General features: G+C 37.0%; 1 protein-coding gene across 7 annotated transcripts in view; it reads left to right on the top strand.

The window, feature by feature from the left end:
- Window positions 1-224: 224 nt before the first annotated feature.
- The window catches only part of LOC114322539 (protein MOR1), a 71,391-nt gene continuing 48,299 nt past the window's right edge, over window positions 225-23,316 (top strand). For 6 of the 7 annotated variants that reach the window (XM_082887869.1, XM_028269883.2, XM_082887868.1 and 3 more), the window contains exons 1-9: window positions 225-640; window positions 813-918; window positions 1,048-1,171; window positions 11,056-11,135; window positions 11,253-11,430; window positions 11,530-11,594; window positions 13,435-13,517; window positions 19,041-19,126; window positions 19,287-19,400. In XM_082887869.1, the coding sequence (XP_082743995.1) occupies window positions 481-640; window positions 813-918; window positions 1,048-1,171; window positions 11,056-11,135; window positions 11,253-11,430; window positions 11,530-11,594; window positions 13,435-13,517; window positions 19,041-19,126; window positions 19,287-19,400 (996 nt within the window). In that variant the 5' untranslated portion in view covers window positions 225-480. The remainder of the gene's footprint in view (window positions 641-812; window positions 919-1,047; window positions 1,172-11,055; window positions 11,136-11,252; window positions 11,431-11,529; window positions 11,595-13,434; window positions 13,518-19,040; window positions 19,127-19,286; window positions 19,401-23,316) is intronic. The other variant, XM_028269885.2, reaches the window with a different exon arrangement.

Here is a 23,316-nt window from a genome sequence, read left to right as displayed (position 1 = left end):
TTAGTGTGGGTAGCATGAAGGATGTGCAAAAAAAGTATTTAGGCTAAGTTTGGGAAGACTAAATAAGTGTATTTTTTGACTTTTTATGAAATATGGGTTGAATTTGGGTTGAATTTGAAGTGATATGCTAGAGAAGTAATGTGACTTAAATAAGATGATGCGACTTAAATAAGATAATGACTTTTTGACTTTATAAATTTTTTTTAGAGGACGACAATCTTGGCCTTATTGTGTTGATAGATGGTGCCGAGAAATTCAAACGACTCGTTTAAAAAATTCAAAAAACTGATTTCGAAATGCAAACCACTTCAAACGTACATTACATCATCCCAAAATCTCTCTCAAAAATCATCGCACGCTCTTTCTCTCGCTCTCTCGTACTCCTCAGAGAAAACCATACTACTCTCCCTCTCCGCTCTTCTTCTCTCTCTAATATTGTTTTTATTCAGAGATCGTTTGATATATATATAGATTGTTGCAATGTCGGAGGATGAGAAATTGTTGAAGGAAGCGAAGAAACTTCCATGGGAGGATCGACTGATGCACAAGAACTGGAAGGTCAGGAACGACGCCAACATCGACCTCTCCTCCGTTTGCGATTCCATCACCAATCCCAAGGATCATCGTCTCCGTGAATTCGGTCAGTTAGGTTTTCATTTCCTCTCGTTCGATCTTCTTTCGTTGCTTTCTGATTATCGTTTCGTCGATCCTTGTTTTTTTTTTTTTTTTTTCTCGCAATGTCACGTCTCAAACGATGGATTGTATATTTAGATCTCACATTTTTGTTGAATTGCTTTTGGTTTGATTGTTAGGGCCGTTTTTTAGGAAGACTGTTGCGGATTCTAATGCTCCGGTTCAGGAGAAGGCTCTCGATGCCCTAATTGCCTACTTGAAAGCTGCCGATGCTGATGTAGGAAGGTGATGAATTTTTTGATTGTTTTTTAATAGATATGGAGTAGTTTGTTTTGCATGATGTGGGATAGGCATTTGTATTTGATTTTTTTGTTTGAATTTGTAGTTCTGATTTGTTGTGTCTTGTGTATAAAGATATGCTAAAGAAGTATGTGATGCGATTGTTGCAAAATGCCTGACGGGTAGACCGAAGACAATCGAGAAGTCGCAGATGGTGTTTATGCTGTGGGTAGAATTGGAGGCTGTGGACGTTTTCCTGGTTTGTGCAAATTGAATATGATTTTACATTTTTATGCTCTGTATCAAGTTGAGATTATGCATTTGTGTTTATAATGATAATGATAATGATAGTGTTAGGCAGCTAAGAATGTAGTTAGAAAGTAGTGTAGCTTATATTAACTTCTTTAAGGCTCCGTTTGTTTTGGGCTATAGGGAGGGTTTTGGGACTAGTAATACCAAGGTATTACTAAAGCCCCTGGTTGTTTGCAGAGAAAGTCTTGGGACTATTAGTCCCTTGGTATTGCTAATACCCTTGGAAGGGGGATTGGTAAGGAGGAGGTAGAGATGGTATTAGAAAATAGTGAGGGGATTAGAAATTTTTTTATTTTTTATATATTGGGAATTTTTTTTTAAATATAATGTTTAATTTTTTATATTTTTTTATTTGTTTTATTATTTTATATAAAATAATTTAACAATTTCTCATTATTAATTCCCTCACTATCAATCCCCTCACTATTAATCCCCTCACTATCAATCCCCTCACTAACAATCCCCTCACTATTAATCCCCTCATTATCAATACCCTCCATTCTATCTCCCAAAACAAACGGGGCCTTAGTTTCTAAATACAAATGTTATTGCTTCTTATACCATTTAATTCACTGTACTTCATGCTTGTGCAGTGGTACGTATTTAGAGATTTGCTTATTGAATATTTCCACTTTGTCATTCTAGCAGACTTCATCATTGGCTTCTTAGGCCAAATTATCCATGCCGCACCTTAGAATAATTGCTATGAAATTCCGTGTAGTAGCAAAAATAAGCTACTCTGCTTTTTCTCAAAATTTATTTATTGCTAATGTAGCTTGCTTTTGTGGCTTAACATTGACTTTTTGTTTTAGGTGATGCCCACATGATTCAACCTTACTAGTTCCCGTGTAGGAAACTTAATTTTGCTTTAATCTCCATAAAAGTCTTACACATTTACATCAGAAGTTGATTAGTGTTAAACAAAGAAGGAAGTAGATAAAACACATTTCTTTGTTGCTATTTATGGGTTTCTAAGTTACATATCAATTTCTATTTTATAATCAGGAACATGACAAAGTAATGTGAATTAGCACTCGTTGGGAGAAGGTGAAGAGAGATAAGTGAAGAAGAGAATGAAGATGTAGAAAGAGATAAAAAGAGAAAGAGGAAGAAATTGGGGAACCAATCCCAAATCAAAATTTCAATAATCAATACCCAAAATCACTGCTAATAAATCACAATACATTAAAGATAGAGATCCTAAGAAACCCTAATTAAAGTAACCAAATATAATATATATATATATATATATTTACAATAATTAAATCATAATAATATAAAACCCAATAAATATAAATAATGCTAAAGTAAATCATTAATTCCCAAAACTTCAATTTATCTTCATCCAATGCCTTTCCATTTCCATCATAATGTTGTGATCTTATTTCGTTATAGTTTAAGGAGAACTATATAGATCTGGCTTTTAAAATTAGCCATTCTAATAGTAAAATTCATTGGGTTAAAAGGTCCAATTATGTATTGGATTAGTGAATAACTAATTATGGTGGTTGAGATTTATCACCACAAAAGGTGGTTGATTAATACCAACAGAGATTGATTTGGTTATCTTGGAGTGGTCATTCATGAAGGTGGAGAGAGTGATGTGGATAAATGAGCATATTGCGTGATTGGTGAGTGCCTATGAGATGTATTGTTGGTTGCCTTTATGGTATGATATGCTTTGGTTAGTTAAGAATGAGACTGATGAATACTATTAGTTAAGAATGCTCTTGTCTAGAGATTGTTAGAGCGAGGGGTGGGAAGCAATATTTGAAACAACAAGTATGTGGCTGGTTACATTTAGGGCCCGATGGGGTACAACTGTTTAAGGGCCTCTTGACCTGGGCCGAATCTAGTTCCTAGTAAGCCTAGGCCAAAGTAGTTGGACTATCCCCAAATTCAAGGCTCGATTAATTTTTCAAATATTGGCCTAGGTCCATCTCATGGATATAGCGGGTGAGCTAGAAGGGAGATATGAGCTAAAGATTATGGTTGTCAAATCTTGGATTGATTTTCCGAAAAAAAACAAAGAATTGTGAATCGAATCGAATTGCTTCATTTTATATATACATTTATAATATTATATTATATTATATATATATGTATATTATAATATTTTTTTGATAGCATGTGTAATTTTCTATATTATATATATTCAATTGGCATGTATAATATATATAATATAATATGTATTAAAGTGCAAGCGTGCAAGTGCTACAACAAGATATATATATATATATATATTATTAAAGAAGGTAAATGTGTATTCCTTTTCAGCATAATTTAATGTTCTTCTCACCAAACAACGAGACCCACACAAAAACCTAAAAAGACACAAAGAGTTGGCAAACAAAAGTAATCCACAGTAACAAGTAGATAGAGAAGAATATGAAACCCATGAGAAATGACAATGGGAAGAAGACAACTTTCATCAAATATGCTTTACATTACTTCATATTTTGGGTAGAATAGAGCATTACCATTGTTGCTTGATTTCTTGGTCAACTAGTTTGCTCTACTTTCGTCTTCGATTTAGCTCTTCGTTTAGCCCTAATTTCATCATTCAACTAGTATGTTATGTATCGATTTTTTTTTTGGGGATTCAAGACTCCAACAAGCGATGTTATTTTAAAGCGCTGGGAGGGAAAAAAATACACGAACTGAATCGTCTATAATTTTATGTATCGATGAGTCAACCCGATTCATTCGATTCCATTTTTGAATTACACGATTTAAGGGATTTTTGATTCCTAGTTGCAATTCGTATCAAATTGTACGAATTGCATTGCAAATTATATGATGGCTAAGATAATTTGCGGTTGGCTAGGAGGGAGATGTGAGCTAAGCTAGCTTGAGCCCTTGAACTAGACTTTTGTTGGGCTCTTGATTTTTTAAAAAAAATCAAGCCAAGTTTGGAGACGAGCTTCCAAGTCCTTACCAAGGAGGGCCTTACCAAGGGGTTTGAGCCTAAGCTGGCCTAGTGTCACAAGCTGACATTTCTTCTGCTTGCAACTCTTGCGGGTGGCGTGGCACCCTAGTATGGCGTGTTGGCCCCAAGTAGTCCAATGCACGCCCAGTGCCTTTGCTCGCATGCCGGCCCATGCTTGCACACTAGTGGGTGTCAAGCATGCCTTGGTGGCATTTCTGTAAATTCTAATATTTGGATAATATTGAGAATTATTGAATTATTTCATTATGATTCCTCAAACATGTGAGATGTTTCCTTGTACCAGTCAGAAAAGGGCTTAAGATGCTATTATAAGGGGGCATGGTGTGCTTCAACTTGTCTCCTAACCTGTGATGGGTTACAAATGAGCAACCTTTAGGCAACCATAGGGCCGGCCACTAACATACTAGTGAGTGTTGTCTTTGGTCTCCATGTGGGTTTGGGAACCCCATCGACAATGTCATCAAGGGGCATGAGTGCTGACACTGCGCTACTTCCTAGTGGGAGGTTCAGACACGCACTCGCGATGCCGTTTGTTATAGCATATTGGGATGCCATCTTGGATAGAATGGATTGGGCTATCGAGGCTGTGAGAATATATTGTGAAATATATTGTGAGTCTTACAAATTAAACTTAGAGTCCTATTAGAGGCATGATTGTATTAGAGTCATGATAGTATTGTATTTGTATTTCCTTTTTGGTTTAGGAGTTAGGGCTATATATATTCTAAGGTCTGATTGTAATTGATACACATTGAATATATGAGATACAGAAAGCTATTCATAAATCTTACATGGTATCAGAGCCGTGTTTGAAAACCTAAGGTTGCGATTAGTCTTCGCGAATCCTAAACACCGTCATCTCCTTGAGACAGCTAGGTCTCTTCTTTTCTCTGCCTTAGTTCCGGCTCTATTCTGGGAGGAGGCAGTTCTTACTGCTGCTTTTCTTCTCAATCGCATGCCTACTCCCATTCTTTCTGGTCGGTCTCCTTATGAGGCTTTGTTCTCCCAACTTCCTAACTACTCCCTCCTTCGTGTGTTTGGGTTTGCCTATTTTGTCCTTTTTTCCCGCAAAGATAGGACCAAACTTAGTGCTCGGTCTGTCCTCTGTGTCTTTTTGGGTTATAGTCCTACTCAGAAAGGCTATCGGTGTTACGACCCTGTTTCCCGTCGTCTTTATGTCTCCCGTCATGTTTCTTTTCTTGAACGTCTGCCTTACTTTCAGCTTCCTCTTGTCATTGCTCCAGTTTCCAAAGAAGATTTGGTTCACATTGATCCATTTCCTTTTGAGGTACTGTCTGATGAGTACATCTCCACAGTTCCTCCTGAGCTTGTTTCATCTTCTCCTCCTGCTTCACCTCTGGTTGCTTCTCCTCCTTCAGTTTGTTCTCCTCCTCCGTTGTTAGTTTATTCTCGTCGCAAGGCTCCTCCTCCACCGGTTGTCTCTACCCCTACTGCTGATCCTCCTGCTGCTGCCGACTCTGATCTTGTTGCACACCGATATCCTACTCGAACGCGTCATCCTCCAAACAGGTTAGGTTGGTCTATACATGTTTTTCTGCTTCCTATCGTACTTTTTTGTCTGCTATTCACTCCTTTTCAGAACCTCAGTCTTACAAAGAGGCATGTCAGGACCCTCATTGGGTTCACGCTATGGAAGATGAGTTGTCTGCTCTACAGAAAACTAGTACTTGGGAGCTGGTTCCTTTGCCTACTGGTAAGAACTTGGTTGGTTGCAAATGGGTCTACAAGTCAAGACTCATTCTGATGGGTCTCTTGAGCGCTACAAAGCTCGTCTGGTTGCCAAAGGTTTCTCTCAGGAGTATGGTATTGATTATGAGGAAACATTTGCTCCCGTTGCCAAGATGACTACTGTCCATACTTTGATCTCTGTCGCTGCTATTCGTTCTTGGTCTCTTTATCAGATGGATGTTAAGAATGCTTTTTTTAATGGCCATCTCACGGAGGAGGTTTACATGTGTCTTCCTCCTGGTCTTCTCCATTCCTCTGGCCAAGTTTGTCGTCTTCGGCATGCTCTGTATGGTCTGAAGCAGTCTCCTCGTGCTTGGTATGATCGCTTTCAAATTGCTGTTACCGAGCTTGGGTTTCATTGTTCTGCTTCTGACTCTACTTTATTTCTGAGACATACATTGGCTGGTTTTGTTACTCTCTTACTCTATGTGGATGATATGATCATCACTGGCTCTGACTCTTTTGCTATCTTTGAGGTCAAACAGCATCTCTTCCACACCTTTGAAATGAAAGATCTGGGTCCATTACGGTATTTTCTTGGTATTGAGGTTGCTTCTTCTCCAAAGGGTTATTTTCTGTCTCAGGCTAAGTATGCTAATGAAGTCATTCACCGTGTTGGTTGGTCTTACCGATACTAAGATTTTTGATACACCTATTGAGCTTAATGTGAAGCTTAATTCTACTGATGGTGTCCATTTGGATGATCCTACTTTATATCGCGAGCTTGTGGGTTGTTTAGTTTATCTGACGGTTACTCGCCTTGATCTTGCTTATGCTGTTCATGTGGTTAGTCAGTTCGTTTCTGCTCCTCGCTCTACCCATTGGGCTGCTTTGGTTGGCATTCTTCGCTATCTCAGGGGTATCATATTTCAAGGCTTACTATTGTCCTCTACTTCCTCTTTGGACTTGGTGGCCTATGTTGACTCTGATTGGGCTGGTGATGTTACTGATCGCAAGTCTACGTCTGGTTTCTGTATGTTTCTTGGTGATTCCTTGATTTCTTGGAAAAGTAAGAAACAATCAGTCGTTGCCCGCTCTACTGCCGAAGCTAAGTATCATGCTATGGCTCATGCCACTGCTGAGATTATTTGGCTTCGTTGTCTTTTGTTTGATTTGGGTGTCTCTCAGTCTTCTCCGACCTCTCTCTATTGTGACAACCGCAGTGCTGTTCAGATTGCCCACAATACTGTCTTTCATGAGTGGACAAAACACATTGAGATTGATTGTCACTTTGTTCGCCAACATCTGCAGTCTGCCTCTATCTCGCTTCCTTTCATCCCTTCAGCTTTGTAACTTGTGGACTTCTTTACCAAGACTCACACTACTGCTCGGTTTCAGTTTCTTCTTAGCAAACTCTTCGTGTTTTCTGCTAAAACACCTTGAGTTTGAGCGGAGGTGTGAGAATATATTGTGAAATATATTGTGAGTCTTACAAATTAAACTTAGAGTCCTATTAGAGGCATGATTAGGGGTGAAAGAATAACCGGAAGAACCGACCAAACCAACCGAACCGACCGAACCGAACGGTTTTCGGTCGGTGTTTTAAGTTTTCAATCGTTCGGTTCGGTTCGGTTTATGTTTTTTTGTACATTCGGTTCGGTTTACGGTTTTTGAGTTTTTGAACCGAACCGCACCGACTTATATAATATTAATAGGCCCAAACTGTGAGGCCCCAAACCTATGTAGGAATTACATGGCCTGAGTCCAAATTTTATGCAAAATGGATAGAAATATAGGCCCAAAATGTGAGGCCCAACTAGGGGAAAAAAAAGGGCCAAAAAATCGAAAAACCGAAAAAACCGCACCACACCGTAATAAACCGAACCGCGCCGGTTTATGTCATTTTTCTGGGCGGTTCGGTTCACAAATATGAAAAATCGAAATTATCGGTTCGGTGCAAAACTAGTGAAAAAACCGACCGAACCGAACCGATTTCACCCCTAGGCATGATTGTATTAGAGTCATGATAGTATTGTATTTGTATTTCCTTTTTGGTTTAGGAGTTAGGGCTATATATATTCTAAGGTCTGATTGTAATTGATACACATTGAATATGTGAGATACAGAAAGCTATTCATAAATCTTACAGAGGCATGCCATCATAAGGCCTTGTGTGCCAACTCGTGAACATAGGCTTGGGCTCAGCTATGAACGCGAGGGTCATGTAGCCTAACTAGTGGTTTGGTGACAACGCTGTTCCTTGTAAGAACAATTGAATGGCATGAAGCATTCCCATCATGCAAGGCACATTGTGCGAAGCTTGTGGGAAGGCAGAATGTTGAGAGGGCTATTGACATATGTTGTCATGCTCATGCTATATGCTAGTGCAATGCCTTAGGTGCGCAATGACCCTTGGTGGATGGTTTAGCATGTCAATGCGCGCATAAGGAGTTGAGCAGTGGCCGCGCAACTATCTGAGACGGGTGCAACAAGAGACCCTATAGAGATAAGCTTGTCAACTAGATTGAGGGTTCTACGTTGGTGCTCAATTGGGCAACATTGTGTTAGGTCAGTTGTGAGTCTTGTTGATGCGAGACGCCTTGATTGAGTTGGACCTCAGTTGGGCGAGTGCCTTGTTTGGTGCCATGAAGCGACATGAGCCGTGCGCAAGGTTTTAGAAAGCGGCCGCAACCGTAACATAACGCTGTTACATAACGGTTGTGGTGGTTACTGTCACCAATTATGACCGCTATAGCAGTGTGACAGAAATTCACATGTGTAATAGTCATTTCAGTGTTACATAACGTCTGTAGCGGTACCGTAACGGTTCGTTAGACACCGTTACACCATTTTACAATATTCTGAATAGTTTCATTTTCTCAAAAAAAAAAAAAAAAAAAAAAAAAAAAACTAAAGCTTACAACAAAAAAAACAAATACTCAAGTGATCCAAATCCAAAGAAAAAATCTTATATGAATTTTTTTTCTTTATAATTTTTTTTAAAAAATTTATGGCACAATTTTTATTTTATAATCCTCTCATTTAATAATTGTGAATATTTTTTATTCAGTTAGTTCAGGTATTGGTAAAAAATAATTTGTAGACATTTGAAATCAATTATTCTTAAAATCATTAACTATTGAAATAAAATGTAAAAAACTCATTTTATAGTGATTTGAAAATATGAAATATATTGGATCATACTTAAAAATTAACAAAAATTGATCGAAAGTTATTTTAAATTCCAATAAATGTGATTCTAAAAAAAATATGCGTATAGGTAAGTTTTCTTCAAATTGTGCAAAAAATGGAAAAAATCACGGTTCCGGTTACCGCAACTGTTACGTTACAGCCTTTACACTTCGCAACTGCTACCGTGTCACCGCAACCGTTACGGCTATCGCAACCGCTTTTCAAAACCTTGGCCATATGAGATGGACTGCGGGCGTTTAGCCTACTTGTGGCATGGAAGCCGAAGCTTCCATGTGGAGTTGTTCTTGCTAGACATAGCATTTGAGCTTGCATTTGACACGACGGGTTAAAATTCAACACTCGATGATCAAGGAGAGAGTTTAGGCGGGGTTGATACTTGGTGGAGTTCAAGCGCCTCATGGGAAAAAAATGTTCTACTACGCCTCTAACGGAGTCGGTCCGTGACACCTAGCCATAGGCTAGGGGCACGGTTGTCTAAATCGTACAATTCATGATACTATTCTATTTGAGTTTTCCAGTGAATAATACGAATCGTAGCTAGGAATTGGAAATCCCCTTGAATTGTGCAATTAAAATTGGAATGGAATGAATTAGGGTGAATTGTCGATACACACAATTCTAGACGATTTACTTCGTGTGTTTCCCCCCCTTCCCAGCACTATAAAACAACATAGTTTGGAGTCTTGAACCCCCCCAAAAAAAAGGAAAAGAAAAAGGAAATTGATACATACTGTACTAGTTGAATGATGAAAGATTCGGATGAATTGGTTCATATTGATCCATTTCCTTTTGATATTCCTCCTGATGAGTTTGTTTTTGATTTTGAGGTGTCTACTTTGTCTCCTAATAACACTACTAATCCCTCCCCAGCTCCTATTGCCCCTGCTCCTTTTCTTGTTTACAAGCGTCGCAAAGCACTTCCGAGCCCGCCTACTGTTAGTTCTACCACCCCTCTTACTGGCTCTATGGATCTCGCTCCTCCTGCACATAGCTTTCCCAAGCGAGCCCGACATCCTCCAAATAGACTTGGTTTTGGTAATACATGTTTCTCCCCTTCTTATCAGTCTTTTCTTTCTTGTCTTCATACTTACTTTGAGCCCAGGTCCTACAAGGAAGCCTGTAATGATTCGAATTGGATTGCTGCCATGAATGATGAGTTAACTGCTTTGTTAGTCATAATAGAGGCTTGAGATGAGAGATTTGGATCGGCCACCATGAAAGATTGAACTGCTTAAACATAGATTGCAAGGATCTTTGAAGAATTTGGATTTGTTGTGAGATAGTGTCTCTTGGCATTGTTTTGAGCTTCCGTTTCTTCCTCGTTTGGAGGGGTACTGCTCCTTTTGATTTCTAGAAAATGGAGATCTGTTTGTGATGCATAGTTTTGTTTTGACTTGTTTAAAGTTTTAACTTTTGTTGTAGACGACTCCTTGCCCTCTTTCTGTTTTTGCTGATCATAAAAGGAAAAAGAAAAAAAGATTAGTGTCGGTCCAACTAGGAGAGACTTTGAGTTACTAATTTTTTTGTAAGTAAAATTTTATAAAGAAAGATGGCACCAAGGGGGAGCCACATATATTGCTACTAAGAGAAAATGCAGTAAAAAAAACGTAAAACTACCATATATATGATCTGTTTTGTGCAGTTTCTTGTAAGCTGAAAGCTAATAATTAGATAGTAGAAGCTAAAAGCATCCCTTCCGCGGCTTTACATTTGTATTTCTATTTGGTAGCTACACGAATCCCAAATGACTAAGCTTGTACCAGCATTGCTACAATAATCATCATTGCTGCGCGTCTTTATTGGATCCTCATTCTTATGTGGCTGTTCTGCGTCCTCTTAATTATTTTGTATCCTTTTTAGTGTATTTTCTGTTCATTCTAGGGTGAGCATTTTGTTTAGTTGAGGTGGTCCATGTCTTGTGAAAACTTGTTTAGATTGTTTCACTGGGCATGTATTTTTATGAAGCAGTTTGATTGCAGGATGCTATGGAGAAAGCTATTAAAAACAAAGTTGCTAAAGCGGTTGTTCCAGCAATTGATGTTATGTTTCAAGCTTTAAGGTTAGCATATGTGCTTTCTATGAAGGAATTTTTTTATAACCATTCTTTCTATGATTTTCTAATTTTGGGGAATGATGCTTTTTTTTGTATTTGTTTTGTTTTTGTGCTTACAATTAGTGAATTTGGGTCAAAGATATTACCCCCTAAAAGAATTTTGAAGATGCTGCCTGAACTCTTTGATCACCAAGACCAACATGTTCGTGCTTCATCCAAAGGATTGACACTTGAGCTTTGCCGTTGGATTGGGAAAGAACCGGTGAAATCAATATTGTTTGAGAAAATGCGGGATACAATGGTATGTTTATTATTTATCGACTATTATCTTTGATTGGTGCCTTCTACTTTTTGATGTGGTTTTTACTTTTGTGGTTTGGTTTTCTATTTCTTTTTTAAGAAAAAAGAGTTGGAGGCTGAGCTTGTCAATGTTAGCGGGACAGCTAGACCGTCTCGCAAAATAAGGTAACCTTTTTACTGATTTCATGTTTTCTATTAAAATTCATGCCTTTCTTTATCTCAAAGAATGCTTGGACATGATTTATTTTGTCAAGCATTTGTTGAAGTTGGCCCTGTTTGGGAATAATTAAAACTGGTTCAAAGGATCACAACTTTTTTTTTTTTTTTTTTTTTTTTTGGGATCAAGATCACAACTTATTTTAACATTTTCATTTCTTGATTTCATTTTTTTTTTGGAAATAGAAAACAAAAAAGTGGAATTGACTATAAAATTTCCAGAACTTTTGGAAACAAAAAAAAGGTGTTTTATTTTGTTTTCGAAACAAGTTTTCACTCCTTCATGCTTCCTCCACCACTGGCCATCGGCTACCACCGCCAGCCAGTTGGCTGACCTCCGAGGATCCTCCAATCAGTTCCAACAAATCACTGACCATCCTCTTGTGAAGTAAAGTGACCCTCTCGTGACTTTCAATGCCCCGACCATCACCTCCAGACACCACATCTGGCTACCCTCCACTGCTAGCCACCACCTCCAGCAACACATCAAGCATTTTTTTTTTTTTAAATTTTAATTTTGCTATATTTTGTTTCAAAACATGTGTAAACGAAATGAGTTTTTTGTATTTTTGCATAAGAACACAAACTTGTTTCCTATTTTTATGGAAACAAAAAACAAAAAATTGGTAAGTCAGCAACATTACCAAAGTACCCCAAGTATTTGGTAAATGCATTTCAAAATTATGCAGGGCCCGCCTTTCTTGGACAAAGTGTCCAAAACTTTAAATAAAAAAAATGTTTTATTTTAAAGAATGATCCTTTAAAAGTTTCACATAAAATTAAATGAAAAATGAAAAAGATACGTAAATGTATTAGCATAATATATTCAAAATGCTGGGGAGGATGGTGGATATGTTGCAACTACATATGTTTGTTGTAGTTTGTTTGATTTTTAACTATTATGGTCTAGTAGTCTAAAAGTTCACGTAAAAATTGGATACAAGATTTACTTGGTAAAAAATAATTATTTGATTTTGAATATTTATACATGTATAACTACATAATATAATATACTTCTAAATAATATAATATCAATATATAATTATTTGTGGTGTGTTTGAACTGTATCTGTATCCTACTTTTTTGGAATTTTTTGTGTCAATGTGTTTATGTCGTGTCATATCTGTGTTTATGCTTCATAGGTCATTGAATATATCTAACAATGTTTGTTCCTTTTTCCTTGAACATTTTGCTATGCTACATTTTAAATTATTTTGTTTGCATTATTTGTTTTTTTTTGGTTGTTGTTGCAAATTGCTTATAAAGCTCACATGGAGTTGATTTATGTGATACTGGTTCGTAACATTGATATTGCGCTGCTGCTGTGTTTTTGTCTTTTTGGTGTGTATTCCTTCTTTTATGTTAACAAGTCTTTTGTTACTTGGGCTGGTGCAATTCTTTGTGTGGTTGTTGGTTTAGGGTCAACTGCCCATTGGTACCCCTTGTTCTCTGAACATTATGACATTAAAGATTTCTTCTTCTAATCCTTGGAATACAGTCATCTCTGTAGCTTAGCTCATTTTGTATATTGCAAGGAGCAACGGAAAGTATAAGTGAACTTTTTATTTAAAAAAAAGATATGGAATTTCGGGAACTTATAGCAATCATAAAATGTGTTTTCCTCCTTGTTAGTAGTATGATTGTTTCCTAAGGTAAGCTTGCCTGATATGTATCCTTTACTCATAATGACATAATTTTTTTATAAATATTCATTATCAGTTGGTTCAAATCTGCACTTGGTGCTTATTTTTTATCTTCAATAATCTGTTAATATTTTTCTTTCCCCCAGGTCTGAGCAAGACAAGGAGACAGAGCAAGAACCTATTTCTGAAGTCATGGGCTCTGGTCCTCCCGAAGAATCTGTTGCGAATGGTTTGTGATCAACTCTGTAAAACTATTAGGGCACATGATGTTTAAAGTTTACTGTTTTTTGTGACGCCCCCAAATTTTTGGAACATCATAAAATTTAAATAACAAAATAGCTTGCTAATAAAATTTTTAACATCTACTTAGGGAAATTTAAATTCTCAAATAGTCAAAGTTAACAACACAAAAAAATTACAAATCCACATACAACATCACAACATTTTTAATTACTAATACAAGAGATAATAAAATTTTATTTTGATAAAATTTTGACTTCATGTTAGCCAAGATTCTATATTTGTAGTAGGTCCAACCTCAGCTTCCATTCCTTGCTCGTCAAAATCTGGCATAAAACGCCAGGGCAACAAAATATATGCCATGAGTTTTGCAACACAGTAAGAAAACATAACCAACCTACCATTCTTTTTAAGAGAAAATAATCAGATAATAATTATGACAATTAAGAGAAAATGACGGAATTAATAGTATGATAATATAACAACAATTAAAATAATTTCAACAATTTTATTAGTTTAAGTGACACTCAAAATCTCACTAAAGAGATTTTCTTACCAACCACTAAGCTATGGTCACGGTTAATTTGAAAATCCCACTTGGTCAAATATTCAAGAACTACTAAAGATGTTCGCACCCAGAGTTATATACTCAAGCAGAGACATCCGTGGTCTGTCCCAAAGGAATGGTCTGCCAGGGGTACGTAACCTCCCTGTATGCCACCCGCACATCCATCTTTATCTCAAAACCAAATACCGATAAGGGTTCAAATAAGTCACGCACCATCTTAGGGTTTTGCGACACAATTTTATAAAAGTTATTAAAAACTAGGGCTTGCCCTAAACAATCGGTATTAACCCTCAATTGTTAACTTTGTATAAGCCGTTAATCATTTCAATTAATTCTTATATTAATCACAAATAATTCAAATTTAATTGCCAATAATGTTATGCTAACTCATTAAAATTCCCAACATAAAACATTACATATGTCACACAATAATAAATCAATGTACGAAATTTAAATAAAAAATTAATTTAAACCATGGTATGAAATGATAATTTAGATACAAAGAAAATAAACCATAACCACACACATGTATGGATTTTTAATTTATAAGATTAGACTAGCACAATATTAAATTTTAGTCCAAATAAACAATTGAAGTGATAATTTTGGTTCCTTCTCAATCTGCCAGAAATTTGCAAAATGTATATTTTGTAATTAAAATTATAAATAAATTACTTATACAACTCTAAAATTTGTAAAAATCTATAGAGTACTCAATAAATATGTTATGGTCATTTTTCAGAAAGCATTTTCTAAAAATAAATTCTAAATAATTCTGAAAAATTCCAAGAAAATTTATGACAGATTTATCACATTTTCTTAGATTTAATTCCATACTTAAATTTATAAATCAATTCCATAATCTAAAAATTTATTATGAAACTAGACTTTTCAAATTTCATTTTTGATTTAGAAATTACTGGATTTGGTTTAATATAGAATTTTTTATGATTTTTCAAACATATAGTAAAATCTGTCTGTAGTTCTAGATTTGATTAAAAATTTGTATAAATTCATACAAAACTCAATAATTGCTGCAAAAATTCCTAGATGAATTAGACATCATTCTCAACAACTTTGTAGAAGAAATCATCTCAACATTTTGAGTATAAAATTGCCTAAAAATTCGTACAACTGTTTGGCAGATTTAAGGACCAAATATAATATTCAATCATCTTTTTAATGATATAAACTACACATGCAAGTCTAATTTCACAATAATACCATGATTTTAAGACTACCAATATCTTCAAATTGATATATATAAATCACAAAATTTATATACAACTATAAATAAAATTCTATCTATAATTATTGCTATGAACGCAATCTGAAATTTTAACTTTTAAAAAAAATGAGTGGGTTAAGAGAATTTTCTTAATAATAGGATTGAAATAGGATGATGAAATGGTAGAAAATTTTAACTTCCTTAATCTCCTCCTCTTCTTCTACTAAGCTTTGTTGCTCACAGAATTTCCCTCCGATCAGTTTTGAGTAAGAAATGTGCACTGTAAGTAGGCATATTAATAGACTCCTCACTTGAGGCTCTTCCCAACTGCTTTTCAATGTAATCATAGAAACGCTCTTCAATCTCTGCACAAACTTTGAAACCAATGGCATCACAATCACTTTGGGAGATGAAAACCTTTTCCATGAATGATATACCACCAAATTGTTTTAGTGCATGATCAACTATGCCACGAGCTTCATGTGAACTCCGTTTAATGGAAGGAGGGAAGCAAATTGGTGGTTGAACCAGATCAGCCTCTGTCAACTCATACTTGTCATGGAGTTTTCTACTTGGACTGAACACGTAAGAAACCATCGCGGGGCTAACGACGGAGTAAACAATAGACTTGATGCCTAAACGCCGCGCCATGGTTGGTGCCCAATGAGCCAAATCGAAGAATATAAAATGGGGTTTGAGAGCTTTTAGAGAAGCTTCAATGGAGGGTTGTGTAAGATCCATGGCAGTCATGAGAAGAGGGTGCAATGGATAAGAAATATCTGTTGTTGTTTCAGCACCATGAGGGAGGCCATGAACATATGGAACTGTGACTGGAATGAAGGTGATGAGGTATGGGTTGAGATTGAATTGCTCAAGCTTTGGTTTTGTGTTGGTGGGTATGAAGAAATAGATTCTATGGCCTCTCTGTGCAAGCCTGTTGGAGATGTGAAGATATGGGGTTAAGTGTCCCACGTCTCTCTCTCTCTCTCTCTCTCTCTCTCTCTCTCTCTTCTAATCATTCTGTGGAGTCTAATCCAATTTTTCAAATCCAAGGAATATGATTTGAGCCTACAATCTACAATGCCATGCATAAGAACAAGTGGCATTCATTGCCACAGAAAATTCGAAAATTTGATTCTGGTTTTTTATTTTATTTTTTATTTGTGTGGGTTTCTTAAAATTGATAAACTAAGGTTTTTAACTAAGGTATTTAGTAAGGATAATTATCATGTTGAACTCTTATTAAAATAATTTATAAACAACAAATATTGAACATCCACAAAATTATCATTCTTAATAATGTCTTTGTTAGTGATTGAATTGGGTTAAGTTAAAACTAGTTTATACACTCATATATATTTTAGAAAGACTCTGGGTAAAATTAATTAATTAATTTATTCATTTATTTTCTTTTAAGAATATTTAAATGTGGGTTCTCACATTTTTAGTTTACAAAAAACATTAAACATGTTTATGTTTATTTTTTGTAAACACAAAAAACAAAAACATGTTTGGTACACGTGTTTTGAATTTTTGTTTTCAAAACAAATGAAAGAGATGGCTCGTTGGTGATTGTTGGCTGTTGAAATGGTGGCCGAAAGTGTTTGCATGACAATCGAAGGAGGTGGTGGCTGCCGAAGGTGATTGAACGACAATCAGACGTGGTGGTGGCTGCCAAAAGTGGTTACTACTAGTGGGAGGTGGTTGGCGGCAGTGGGAGTTGATGGTCGGAGGAGGTCATTGGTGATTGTGGCTGGTGGTAGTGATGAGCAATGGATAATGGTGGTTGGAATAGGTTGAAGAAAGAGAAAAAAATGAAGGAAAAAAAATTAAACAAGTGAAATTAACTTTTTTGGTTAGAAAAATTTTGCTAATTTTATGAACTATTTATAATTTTTGAAAACGAAAACAAACATCAAACGAGTTTTGTTTACAGTTTTCAAAATTTTTGTAAATATAAATAGAAAACTGTAAACATAAACATTAACGTTTATAGTTTTTTGTTTTTTTTTTTTTTATAGAAAACATGTCTTTGGTAGTGTTTATAATTTATTTATTTTTACAAAAAACATTATATATTTATTTTTGGTAAAAATGAGCAAATGCATGTTTGGTACATGTGTTTTAAAACTTGTTTTGAAAACAAGTGAAAGGGTTGGCTGGTAGGAGGTGATGGCCAAAAGTGATTGTTGACAATTAGAGAGGGTGGTTGAATTGAAGGTGGTTATTGCCTGCCGAAGGTGGTTTCCGTGCAATGGGAGGTGGTTGGTGGTGGCTGAAGGTGGTGACTGGAGATGGTGGCCTACCATTGGAGGTTGTTTTTGGTAGGAGGTGGTGGCCAATGGTGGTTGCTATCAGTGGGAGGTGGTGGCTTGAAAAAGTTACTGATGATGATGGTTGGAGGAGGTGACCAGATATAATATGCTCTGTTATCAGAATCTTACAATTCGCAATTCAATTCACAATTCGATTCACAATTTTTGTAAAATCGATACGAATCTATGAGTGAATCTATTTTGAAAGTGAATCTCGAGTGAATCTATTTTGAAAGTGAATCTCTAGTGAATCACACGATTCATAATCGATTCACGATTCGATTTATTTTTTACGATTCATACAATTTTTGAAACTATCGTGCTCGATATATTTTTGATTTTTTTTTTCTCCATCTTTTTGTGAACATAACATAATACATCTCCTAATAGCATTTAGTACCAAAATAACCAATATACATATACACGATTTGTTATTATTTAGTGATCATGGAGCATTTAATAGGATCCAATCAGATTCAATTAGACCTAACATATTTTTAACCTTTTTTTTCCCTTTAAAAAATTATAATATATCTTTTAAAGATGTTTAAGATTAAAGTAACTTACATCATGAATTATCTATTACTATTTTATTAAATTAAATATAGTTGAATATTATATGGTGAGGTCAATTATACCTTTTAAACTGTTTTAGGCTTTAAAAATAAAAGATCCTACATAATTCTTTATTGTTATTTGGTTATTGTTACTTGGAAAAGTATGTAAGCTTATTGTCCAAATATCAATATGGTTGTTAAATTATTGCTACTTTGAAAATTGAGAGTTTGTCTTTGTTTACTGTCTTTTATTAAGAATGGTTGAGGTAATATGGTGATCTTACACATTGTTAACTTCTTACCTATTAAACTATGAGATCATCATAAGATACATTTAATATCCAAATGTGTAGATATATTTTTCTAAGTAATTTAGAAAAAGTGATTGAATCTTTACGATTCACGATTTGCGATTTGAATCCCGATTTGACAACTATGGTGGAGGGGGTTGGGAGAAGTAGGAAGGAATGAAAACTTTTGTTCTAAACAAATGAAACCAAAATTTTGTTTTGTGGTTACAAGAAATTGGTAAATTTTTTGAACTTTTTTTCATGTTTTTGAAAATGAAAATAGATACTGAATGAGTTCTTGTTTACACTTTTCATTTTTTTTTTTTTTTTTTGTAACTATATAAACAGAAAACTGTGAACATAAATGTTACGAAACAAGTCATAATTTTTTTCCGCTTTCATTTTTGGACAAATGAGTTGGGAAAAGCTTAAAGTCTGATCTTCATGACAACTGAATTTTAGCATTGAATGCTTGGTATTCTTGACGTAACTTGAATTTCTGTATAAAAATTATCGCATTGAATGCTTGGACCTGATATATTTGTTGTTTTCAGCTCCTCAGGAAATTGATGAGTATGAACTCGTTGATCCTGTTGATATATTGACTCCTTTGGAGAAGACAGGCTTTTGGAATGGAGTGGTTGGTGCTCTTAGTCTTTTTCCATGTTATTCACTGACATTTAACTCTTGATTTGCTGTATTTCTCGTGTATAAATTCTCTCTCCTCTCCGATTAGTGTCATGAAGGACAAATTTGTGGCTGTGTTGCTTAATATCATTTTTAACACTTTTATGTTTTAGAAAGCTGCCAAGTGGTCAGATCGAAAAGAGGCTGTTGCCGAGCTAACCAAGCTCGCTTCGACAAAAAGGATAGCTCCCGGTGATTTCACAGAAATCTGTCGAACTCTTAAGAAGGTAATTTAATTATTGTTTATAAAATTCAGTCATGTTTTCTATATTTTATCATGTCTTGTTTGGATCAATCATGTTTCAGTGAAGTCTTTTCTTTGTGATGTTATTTTTTATTTTATTTTTTCTCCGTTTCATTTGCTGATATTTTTAATGTAAGGAATCTGTCTGGACAATTCTTACTCATTTCCTTGATAATGAGCCAGAGCCACTGATATTGATTTGATTCTTCCAATAAGAACTTATAAATGCATGATCACATGCTTGTGTTACTCTGTCACTGCATGTAAGAAATAAATGACGGTGGCAATTGAAACATGACTTGAAGGGTGAATGCTACATCTCATCGTCGTCATTGTCGTCGTTCATGGGTCCTTTGTCCAGATCACATGATACCCATCCACTTTGAAACAATAATTTGAGAAAGTGAGAGAGGATAGAGAGAGAGAGAGAGACACAATTGTTTTATCTGTCAAAAAATGTAATTACACACAGAGAAGGCACTCTCTTTTATAGAGAGAAATGGATGCCTTGGATGCCTTGGAGAATGTCCACCGAAAGCATGCCTATGATGATGTCCACCTAAAGTATACAATTATACAATTACCACCGAAAGTAAACTAAAGTATACAATTATACAATTATATACAATTTATATATTAACACAATGATACACTAACATCCCCCCGCAAACTCAAGGAGGGAAAGCATCAACCAAGTTGAGTTTGGAAACAAGATCATTGAAGCGGCCAGGAGGATGAGCCTTAGTGAAGATATCAGCGGGTTGATCGATGGAAGCAATAGGGAGAAGACGAACAGTACCACAGGTAACATGCTGGCGAATGAAGTGACAATCAATCTCAATATGTTTGGTGCGATCATGAAAAACATCATTGTGAGCAATCTGAATGGCACTCTGATTGTCACAATAGAGAGGGGTAGAATCAGAAGAAGATACACCCATATCAGCAAGGAGCCAGCGAAGCCAGAGAAGTTCCTGAGTAGTATCAGCAAGAGCTCGATATTCAGCTTCGGTGCTAGAGCGGGCAGTGAGGGATTGTTTTTTGCTACGCCAAGCAAGAAGAGAATCCCCTAAGAAGAAGCAGAATCCCATGGTGGAGCGTCGATCCGTAGGATCCCCAGCCCAATCAGCATCGGAAAAGGCACGCAGTTCAAGAGAGGAGGAAACAGAGAAGTGAAGGCCATGGAACAGAGTGCTTTTGAGGTAACGAAGGATGCGGAGTAGAGCAGTATAGTGGGGAGTGCGAGGAGCCGACATGTACTGACTGACAATGTGAACAACATAGGCAATGTCAGGACGAGTTACTGTGAGATAGACAAGGCTGCCGACGAGTTGGCGATAAAGAGTAGCATCAGAGAGAAGAGTCCCATCAAGAGGAGTGAGTCGTATCTGAGGATCAACTGGAGTAGAGGTAGTTTTGCAATCAGTAAGACCAGCACGAGCCAGAAGATCAGATGCATATTTGGCCTGGGATAAATAGGAACCAGTAGAGTCATGAGAGACTTCAAGGCCCAAGAAGTAGTTAAGAGTACCAAGGTCCTTCATCTCAAACTGGCGGTGGAGGAACTGTTTGAGGTGGAGAATACCAGCTTCATCATTACCAGTGATAATCATATCATCCACATACAGAAGAAGAAGAGTGGTACCATGAGAAGTAGTCCGTATGAAAAGAGCAGAGTCATAGGAGCTAGAGGTGAACCCGAAGTCATGAATGGCAGAATTGAACGTAGCAAACCAAGCACGAGGTGCTTGCTTGAGGCCATAGAGAGCACGCTGGAGTTTGCAAACCTGATGAGGGGGAAAAGTGGACCCAGGTGGAGGTTGCATGTAGACCTCCTCAAGAAGATGACCATTGAGGAAAGCATTTTTGACATCCATCTGAAAGAGCCCCCAGTGGCGAGCAGCAGCAACAGCAAGTAAACTGCGAACAGAGGTAAGCCGAGCAACAGGAGAGAATGTCTCCTCATAATCAATACCATATTCCTGGTTGAAACCCTTGGCAACAAGACGAGCTTTGTAGCGTTCAATAGAGCCATCAGAATGTGTTTTGATTTTGTAAACCCATTTGCAGCCAATGGCAGTCTTGCCAGGAGGAAGATCAACAAGATCCCAAGTATGAGCTTTATCCAAGGCCTGGAGTTCATCAGTCATAGCTTGCTGCCAAAGAGGATTAGTACAAGCCTCACGATAGGAGGTAGGTTCATAAGTAGAGAAGGCAGCAGATCCAACAATATAATCACGAAGATGGAGAGGAGGTTGAGTTACCCGGCGTGGTCGACCCGTAGGAGGATCGGTGGGAGGAAGAACTGGTGGAGAAGGAGGTGTGGCAATAAGAGGGAGACCTTCAGGAAGAGCAGGCTGAACAAGATCAGGAGTGAGCAAGGGCGTCTCGATGAAGGAGGAACCTGTATCAAAATCAGCAGAGAAAAGATCTATGGAAGGATTAGTAAACAGTACAGTAGTGGAAAGTGCGGGTAAGTGAAAGGAGGATAGCGAAGAAAACATTTGGTGCTCCCAGAAAACGACATGGCGGGAGATACGAAGACGTTTAGAGAGAGGATCCCAACAACGAAAGCCTTTATGTTCAATTCCATACCCAAGAAAACAACAAAGACGAGAACGAGGTTCAAGCTTGGTGTGTTCATGGGATTGAAGGAGAACAAAGCAGGCAGAGCCAAAAACCCGGAGATTGGCGTAAGGAGGGGGAGTGCCATGCAGACGTTCAAAGGGAGTTTGATTATGGATGACAGGGGAAGGAGCACAGTTGATAGTGTAAACAGCAGTGAGGGCAGCTTCCCCCCAAAAATTTTCAGGGCAGGAAGAAGAGAGAAGTAGAGCGCGAGTAGTGTCAAGAATGTGCCTATGTTTCCGTTCAGCGCGGCCATTTTGCTGGGACGTGCCAGCACAAGAACGATGAGGCAGTGTACCATGATGTTGAAGAAAGGAAAGGAAATCGGAATCCCGATATTCCATAGCATTGTCAGAGCGAAAAATTTTGATGGTTTTGGAGAATTGGGTGTGGACCATTTGGGCAAACCTATAATAAATGTGTTTAAGTTCAGACCTATTTTTCATGAGAAACAACCAAGTAAACCGGGAAAAATCATCAATAAAAACAACAAAATAGCGGGATCCTCCCATAGTAGTAGTAGGGGAGGGCCCCCAAATATCTGAATGTATAAGATCAAAAGGTGCAAGGGAAACAGACGTACTTTTATTAAATGATAAAGCAGGTTGTTTGGCAAGTTGACAGGGGATACAATCAAAATTATCAGGAATTACATGACCCAATTGTCCACTAGAAACCAAAGACTTCAAACGATTAACAGAAATATGCCCTAAACGACAATGCCAAAGATGAAAGGGAGATAATGAGGAAGTAGATGTAGGAGCAGCAATCTGAGGAGAGGCAGGAACATGAAGGTGCAAGAGTTCATAGAGACGTCCATGCTTACGGCCGATCCCAATAGTCTGCCCTGTCTGAGGGTCCTGTACCAAACAATCAGTAGCAGAAAATGTGACAGTTAGACCAAGTTCACATAATTGACCAATGGAAATAAGATTTAAGGTAAGAGCAGGAATATGATAAACTTGAGGGATAGATAAAGAAGGGGTGGAAACAGTACCAACATGACGGACAGACATGAGGGAACCATCAGCAGTATGTATTGAGGGAATATGAGGAGATGAAGAGAAGGAAGAAAAGATAGTAGAACTGGATGTCATATGATTACAACAGGCAGAGTCAAAATACCAAGAAGAGTTACCTGGGATTACAGACAAAGCAGTAGGAGGAGGTGTACCAGATGGGGAGAGAAGTTGTTTGAGCATGGCCTCTACATCCGTCGGAGAAAAGCTAGGGGTAGACGGAGCAGGTGACTCAGAAAACCCCGCAGAGGT

The sequence above is a fragment of the Camellia sinensis genome, chromosome 9, assembly GCF_055761805.1.
Source record: "Camellia sinensis isolate YWXY chromosome 9, ASM5576180v1, whole genome shotgun sequence".
Classification (NCBI taxonomy): domain Eukaryota; kingdom Viridiplantae; phylum Streptophyta; class Magnoliopsida; order Ericales; family Theaceae; genus Camellia; species Camellia sinensis.
Note: the sequence above shows the minus strand (reverse complement) of the source record. Positions and strands in the feature narration are given on the sequence as shown.